Source organism: Chanos chanos, chromosome 3, assembly GCF_902362185.1.
Source record: "Chanos chanos chromosome 3, fChaCha1.1, whole genome shotgun sequence".
Taxonomy (NCBI): Eukaryota; Metazoa; Chordata; class Actinopteri; order Gonorynchiformes; family Chanidae; genus Chanos; species Chanos chanos.
This window is the reverse complement of record NC_044497.1, coordinates 406897-415000: the sequence shown is the minus strand read 5'-3', so window position 1 is coordinate 415000 and position 8104 is coordinate 406897. Positions and strand designations below refer to the sequence as shown.

Genomic DNA, 8104 nt, shown 5'->3' with positions numbered 1-8104 from the left:
ATTTCTCGGCCAAGCTTTGGTTGACTTTGAGGTGTGCTTGGTATCATTGTCTTGCTGGAGTGTCCAGTGATCACCAAGGTTCAGTTTACCATCAGAGGGCATCAGGTTCCTCTTTAATATGGCCTGGTATCTTTGGGAATCCATGATGCCATTTACATGGTCAAGATTGCCTGCAGAGAGACATCCCTACATCATCAGTGACCCATCTCCATGCTTGACCGTGGGGATGGTATTTTTCTGGCCTTTCTCACGCCAGACATACCGCTGGTCCACGTGTCCAAACAGTTCCAGTTCGGTTTCATCAGTCCATAGAACTGTCTTCCAAAACTCTGCAGTCCTATCCGAATTCCTCCTGGTATCTTCTAGTCAACCTGTTGTCAAGAGCAGAGTGTGTCTTGGAGTCCAGCCATGAAGTGCTTGTTTATTCATCACTCGTCTTACAGTTGCCACTGAAGCCCTTGTCCCGGCCGTCGTCAGGTCATCCTGCAGGTGTTTTGCAGTAACACAGGGGGTCAGGTCATCCTGCAGGTGTTTTGCAGTAACACAGGGGGTCAGGTCATCCTGTAGGTGTTTTGCAGTAACACAGGGGGTCAGGTCATCCTGTAGGTATTTTGCAGTCACACAGGGGGTCAGGTCATCCTGCAGGTGTTTTGCAGTTACACAGGGGGTCAGGTCATCCTGTAGGTGTTTTGCAGTAACACAGGGGGTCAGGTCATCCTGTAGGTGTTTTGCAGTTACACAGGGGGTCAGGTCATCCTGTAGGTGTTTTGCAGTCACACAGGGGGTCAGGTCATCCTGTAGGTGTTTTGCAGTAACACAGGGGGTTTTATTCGTTGTCCTGATGAAGTTGCTGAGGGCTCTGGATGAAATTTTGGGCTTTCTCTCACGGCCAGGCAGGTTTGCAGCTGTGCCATAAGTTTTAAACTTCCTTGTAATGCTCCCAGTTTTTGGGAAATCTTATACCCAGTGCCCTTCAGGTGTAATGAAATAATTTCCTCTCTCAGCTTTTGTGAAAGCTCCTTAGTCTTACCCATGACTGCAACTCATCTTAAACACCTTCATGGGTGGGGTTTATATATGCATCACAGCTGAAGTAAAGTAAGGATCATTATAGAGTTCCCAAAGGCTTAATTATGTTTTAGCTTCACTTTAGGCCATAAAAACTAGCAGAAGGTTTTAGAAACAGCAGTATTATATAGGGGTTGAATAACTGTGACATGGCTAGATTTAACAAAATATTGTTACTCAGGAATACTACATCACACATTTTTGGTCAATTTTATGTATCACTCAACTGATAAAGAAGTCATCAAAAGCAAAATCTAGCTCTTTGAGAAAACTTTCTTTGGCAAAGCCTTACAATCTTTGTGGGGCTGAATATTTCTAATTGCAACTGTACATACACTCACTAGATTTTATGCAGTTGCCAAGTAAGTACTGACCAGTGCTGGGGCTGACAACTGGTTGTTTACAATGTGATTTTAACACTTGGCAACACATCTACAGTAAATATATGCAGCATCTCAGATATATATACATATCAGATCTGTTACGGTACATGTAAACTGTATCAGATCTGTTACGGTACATATAAACGGTATCAGATCTGTTACGGTACATGTAAACGGTATCAGATCTGTTACGGTACATGTAAACGGTATCAGATCTGTTACGGTACATGTAAACGGTATCAGATCTGTTACGGTACATGTAAACGGTATCAGATCTGTTACGGTACATGTAAACGGTATCAGATCTGTTACGGTACATGTAAACGGTATCAGATCTGTTACGGTACATGTAAACTGTATCAGATCTGTTACGGTACATATAAACGGTATCAGATCTGTTACGGTACATGTAAACTGTATCAGATCTGTTACGGTACATGTAAACTGTATCAGATCTGTTACGGTACATGTAAACTGTATCAGATCTGTTACGGTACATATAAACGGTATCAGATGTGGAGATGGAAAGAAAAAAAAAAAAGCAGGAGTGATGGAGTTTGGTGAAACTGAACACTGCTTTACAAAAATCAACAGCCATGCAACCCCAAACACACACACACACACACACTTATAAAAACACCTACCCTACACTGTTACTGTGTGTGTGTGGTGTGTATAACATATATATATATATATATATTGTGTATGTTGTGTGTATTTGTGTTGTAGGCTTTAATAAACTCTGAGGTTCAGTTAAAGGAGCTGGAGTCTGAGAACAATAAACTACAAAATCACCTTAAACAGCTGAACCAGGAATACAGAGCACGTCTTACACACTACATACAGGACATTACTGTGAGTACACTCTCTCACACACACACACACGCCCATACACACACACACACACACACACGCCCCTTACACACACACACTCTCACGCACACACACACACACACGCCCACACACCACACACACGCCCATACACACACACACACACCACCATACACACACACACTCACCACGCACACGCCCATACACACACACACACACTCACACACACACACACGCACACAAACATATACATACACGCACGCACACACATACATACATACACGCACGCACACACATACATACACACGCACGCACACACGCACACGCGCACACACACACGTGCACACGCGCACGCACACACACACACACACACACACACACACATACATGCACGCACACACACACATACATACACGCACGCACACACATACATACATATACACACACACACACACACACACACACACTCACTCACTCACACACACACACGGAGAGAATGACAGAGCACTTCTTTCACAGGATATGACTGAAGCTTTAGGGCCTGTTCCTAAATGATCTTTGTCTGTCTGTCTCTGTAGCAGCATGTGTGTTCAGTGAACCAGAGTAAAGGGAGGAAGTTGAGAGAGTTTGTGGATTCGATGTTGGAGGAAGTCCGAGCGTCCTACCGGTCCAGAGAGCAACAGCTCACGTCTGCAGTGAGAATGTACCGCAGACGTGTTCACACCCTGACACACGCATACCAGGGCCTGCTCTCTGTCCACAGGTGAACAGAGAGGGCGGTGGAACACCTGCAGGGGGCGGTTTCCCTGTCACTGCCGTAGGGTGGTGGGGTTGCTTGGAGGTTTGGAAAGTGTCAGGGGAAAAACGTGAGAATTGGACATGACTAAGTTGGAAAGGGGGTAAAAATGGGAGAAAAAAGTTGTCTGTGTTGGGTGAGTTCTGCTTTTAAAGGTAGTGCATAGGTCATGGACAGATTTTAATGTAATCCATCCATGATTTCATATCAAGGTCAGATGAAAAGCTGTTTGACAGAGGGGCAGAGGCTCAGGTGGAGCTAGGGGCGGGGTCCCTGACGACCTAAGGGATTTGTTTTAATCCTGGGTACAGTTAGCAGACTGGTCCCTGACGACCTAAGGGATTTGTTTTAATCCTGGGTACAGTTAGCAGACTGGTCCCTGACGACGTAAGGGATTTGTTTTAATCCTGGGTACAGTTAGCAGACTGGTCCCTGACGACCTAAGGGATTTGTTTTAATCCTGGGTACAGTTAGCAGACTGGTCCCTGACGACCTAAGGGATTTGTTTTAATCCTGGGTAAAGTTAGCAGACTGGTCCCTGACGACCTAAGGGATTTGTTTTAATCCTGGGTACAGTTAGCAGCCTGGTCCCTGACGACCTAAGGGATTTGTTTTAATCCTGGGTACAGTTAGCAGACTGGTCCCTGACGACCTAAGGGATTTGTTTTAATCCTGGGTAAAGTTAGCAGACTGGTCCCTGACGACCTAAGGGATTTGTTTTAATCCTGGGTACAGTTAGCAGACTGGTCCCTGACGACCTAAGGGATTTGTTTTAATCCTGGGTACAGTTAGCAGCCTGGTCCCTGACGACCTAAGGGATTTGTTTTAATCCTGGGTACAGTTAGCAGCCTGGTCCCTGACGACCTAAGGGATTTGTTTTAATCCTGGGTACAGTTAGCAGACTGGTCCCTGACGACCTAAGGGCTCTAGAGGGTGCAGACAGGAACGGATCTGCCAACGTCCATTAGCTACGTGGAGACTTCATGATGGAGCACTTTATGAGTAATAAACAGTTTCCTTTCTTCATATCCCAGAATGCCACGGGAGCAGGTGATAGCACAGACTGAGCGTGTTCTTAACCCAGACACACCTGAGGCCGGCTTCAGCTCAGGAGGGGCGGGGCTAAAACTACAGAAACTACAGAGAGAGGACAAAGAACGACTAGAGAGACAACTAATACACTCGGAGGAACAGGTGTGTGTGCTTGTGTGTGTGTGTTGGCGTGCATGTTGTGTGTCTGCGTGTGTTCTGCATGTGTTGTGTGTCTGCGTGCATGTCGTGTGTTCTGTGTGTGTCACGTGTCTGTGTGTGTCGTGTGTTTTGCATGTGTTGCGTGTCTGTGTGTGTGCTCGTATGTCGTTTTAGTGTTTTGACTTTGATGATGTGTTTTCTCTGTCAGGCTACATTGTCCTCCAGACTGAATCAACAGTAAGAGCTTTTCTGTGGTTTTATTCTGTTCCCAGTTGAATGAGGGGGATTAGCAGTGATGAGTATGATCAGTTTTAATGAATGACATTAATTATGACGATTGATGAACGTGATTGTTTTTGAAAAGCGTTTTAGGTTGTGATTAATTGGAATTATTGATTGGCATAATGAGTTGTGATTGTCATTGTGATCGCAGTGAGAACATGGGATTAATTGTGGGTGGAGCTGTGATCACAATGGTTGTTTATTGTGGTTACAGCACTGGACTTAGCGATGAGGCCTGGAATGGTATCCTTAAACAGCTGACAGAGATAATTAACACCACACAGGTAAGCATAGAGACACAGCACCATCACAGTACAAGTAAACATGTCAACGCCATTCACACACAGCACACAGGTAACAGACCGGTAACCATGGTAAAACTCTACCCACAATACAGTGGTAATGGTGATAGAACCCTCTAACTGAATACAAATGACTATCACAGTTCATGTAACCACAGCAGCGCTCTCCTATATCAACTGTGTACACCACTTACTTAATAGGGGTTACCATAGCAACTCACCGCCCACTTAACACAGGCTAATGCAACAACACACTGCCTCCTTAGTACAGGTTACCATAGCAAATAAAGGCCATTGCCCACCATCCTAACTGTGTGACTGTGACTGATCAGGAGGGACTGGAGAGGGAAAGGGCACAGCTTATTACCAGGGCAACGGTTGCTGAGGAACAGGTGTCTGAACTGCAGGAGTACATAGACAATCACCTGGGCAGGTAAACTTCCTGTGGTTACCATAAAGATCACATATAGTTCCTACTGTAAAAACTGCCCACAATTAGAGTTACTCAGTCCATAATTAACTATCAGTGTATATGTTTGTGTGTGTGTGTGTGTGTGTGTGTGTGGTGGGGGGGCCTCCTCAGGTATAAGCTGGAAGTAACCCGGTTACGGAGGATGCTGGGAATGAATGCAGGGCGAACACAGAGCGCAGGGCTGCCAAAGCCCCGCCCCCTCCACAGACCAATCCAAAAGACCAGTTATGAAATCTAAAGTCTCAGCCAAAAATACTAATTACAGTATCTGAATCCTCTTCAGTCATCTAGAACTTCAATGGTGAATTTTGAACAGATATGTAACATCTGTATACTACCTTTAGATACAAATAAACCAACCTGTCATTATGAAATGAAATCTTTTCACAGTGTACCCATCCAGGAGCCAATGAAAGAGCACCATTTCCTCCAATCAGAAACAGGCTGTAAAATGTCAACAGAAATAAATGACAATTTAAAGTCTTTCAGACTCTTTCATTTGATTAAACTCTGACCGTACCGGCACTCTCCTCTTTGTGTGTGTGTGTGTGTGAGAGAGAGAGAGTGTGTGGATACATGTAGGATGCTTGTAAAGTGAGCTGAACAGGAAGAAGACCTCTCACTGACAATGAATTACTGTCTGGTTGAGAAAACTGTCATGACGCAAAACAAACACAAAATCTCACAGTTAAACACACACACACACACACCCTCTCTCCCAAATACTGTCTACAACTGAACACTGGTACACACACACACACAGGAAAACAACATTAGAGTAGAAGTGTAACTGAATGACTAACCTTATCCTACAAACAGACATCCTACACACTGTCTATTTCCATCTCACAAACACACACAAACAGTAGGCTAGTGTAGCACTGATACTCAGAGTGTCAGAACAGTGGGGGGGTTTCAGAAAGACTGAGAATGAAAGAGGGAATGTGGTGGTGGAGAGAGAGGGAATGTGGTGGTGGAGAGAGAGGGAATGTGGTGGAGGAGAGAGAGAGGGAATGTGGTGGAGGAGAGAGAGGGGATGTGGTGGAGGAGAGAGGGAATGTGGTGGAGAGAGAGGGAATGTGGTGGAGGAGAGAGAGGGAATGTGGAGGAGAGAGAGAGAATGTGGTGGAGAGAGAGGGAATGTGGTGGTTTTGAAGAAGTGCTGTATGGGAATTGAACCTCCGTCAGGCGTGTGTGTGTGTGTGTGTGTGCGCGCGCGCGCGCCCCCCGAGTGTCTAGGGAAAGAAGGAGCGAGAAGATTCATCATCAACACAGACGCACAAGAGAGACAACAACACTCATACACACGAAACAACTCACAATACACTCACAGCACAGTCGCAGCACGACAGCGCAGTCACAGCACAGTCAAAACACGACAGCACACTCACAGCACAGTCACAACACGACAGCACACTCACAGCAGTCACAACACGACAGCACAGTCACAACACGACAGCACACTCACAGCACAGTCACAGCACGACAGCACAGTCACAGAACAACAGCACACTCACAGCACAGTCACAACACGACAGCACACTCACAGCACAGTCGCAACACGACAGCACACTCACAGCACAGTCGCAACACGACAGCACACTCACAGCACAGTCGCAACACGACAGCACAGTCACAGCACAGTCGCAACACGACAGCACACTCACAGCACAGTCACAACACGACAGCACACTCACAGCACAGTCGCAACACGACAGCACACTCACAGCACAGTCAAAACACGACAGCACAGTCACAGCACAGTCACAACACGACAGCACACTCACAGCACAGTCAAAACACGACAGCACACTCACAGCACAGTCAAAACACGACAGCACACTCACAGCACAGTCGCAACACGACAGCACAGTCACAGAACAACAGCACACTCACAGCACAGTCACAACACGACAGCACACTCACAGTACAGTCGCAACACGACAGCACACTCACAGCACAGTCGCAACACGACAGCACACTCACAGCACAGTCACAGCACGACAGCACAGTCACAGCACAGTCACAGAACAACAGCACACTCACAGCACAGTCGCAACACGACAGCACAGTCACAGCACAGTCAAAACACGACAGCACAGTCACAGCACAGTCAAAACACGACAGCACACTCACAGCACAGTCAAAACACGACAGCACAGTCACAGCACAGTCACAACACGACAGCACACTCACAGCACAGTCACAGAACAACAGCACACTCACAGCACAGTCACAGCACGACAGCACAGTCACAGCACAGTCACAACACGACAGCACACTCACAGCACAGTCAAAACACGACAGCACACTCACAGCACAGTCACAACACGACAGCACAGTCACAGAACAACAGCACACTCACAGCACGACAGCACACTCACAGCACAGTCACAGCACGACAGCACAGTCACAGAACAACAGCACACTCACAGCACGACAGCACACTCACAGCACAGTCACAGCACGACAGCACAGTCACAGCACAGTCACAGAACAACAGCACACTCACAGCACAGTCGCAACACGACAGCACAGTCACAGCACAGTCAAAACACGACAGCACACTCACAGCACAGTCACAACACGACAGCACAGTCACAGCACAGTCAAAACACGACAGCACACTCACAGCACAGTCAAAACACGACAGCACACTCACAGCACAGTCGCAACACGACAGCACACTCACAGCACAGTCACAGCACGACAGCACAGTCACAGAACAACAGCACACTCACAGCACAGTCACAACACGACAGCACACTCACAGCACAGT

The 8104-nt window shown here is 46.7% G+C and overlaps 1 protein-coding gene across 1 annotated transcript in view; it reads left to right on the top strand.

Annotated features, from left to right (window-relative positions):
• The window catches only part of ccdc78 (coiled-coil domain containing 78), an 11613-nt gene extending 6050 nt beyond the window's left edge, over window positions 1-5563 (top strand). Inside the window, exons 8-14 of the mRNA XM_030770149.1 lie at window positions 2181-2306; window positions 2861-3045; window positions 4113-4284; window positions 4478-4506; window positions 4703-4835; window positions 5186-5286; window positions 5437-5563. Coding sequence (XP_030626009.1) covers window positions 2181-2306; window positions 2861-3045; window positions 4113-4284; window positions 4478-4506; window positions 4703-4835; window positions 5186-5286; window positions 5437-5563 — 873 coding nt within the window. The remainder of the gene's footprint in view (window positions 1-2180; window positions 2307-2860; window positions 3046-4112; window positions 4285-4477; window positions 4507-4702; window positions 4836-5185; window positions 5287-5436) is intronic.
• The last annotated feature ends 2541 nt before the right edge of the window (window positions 5564-8104 follow it).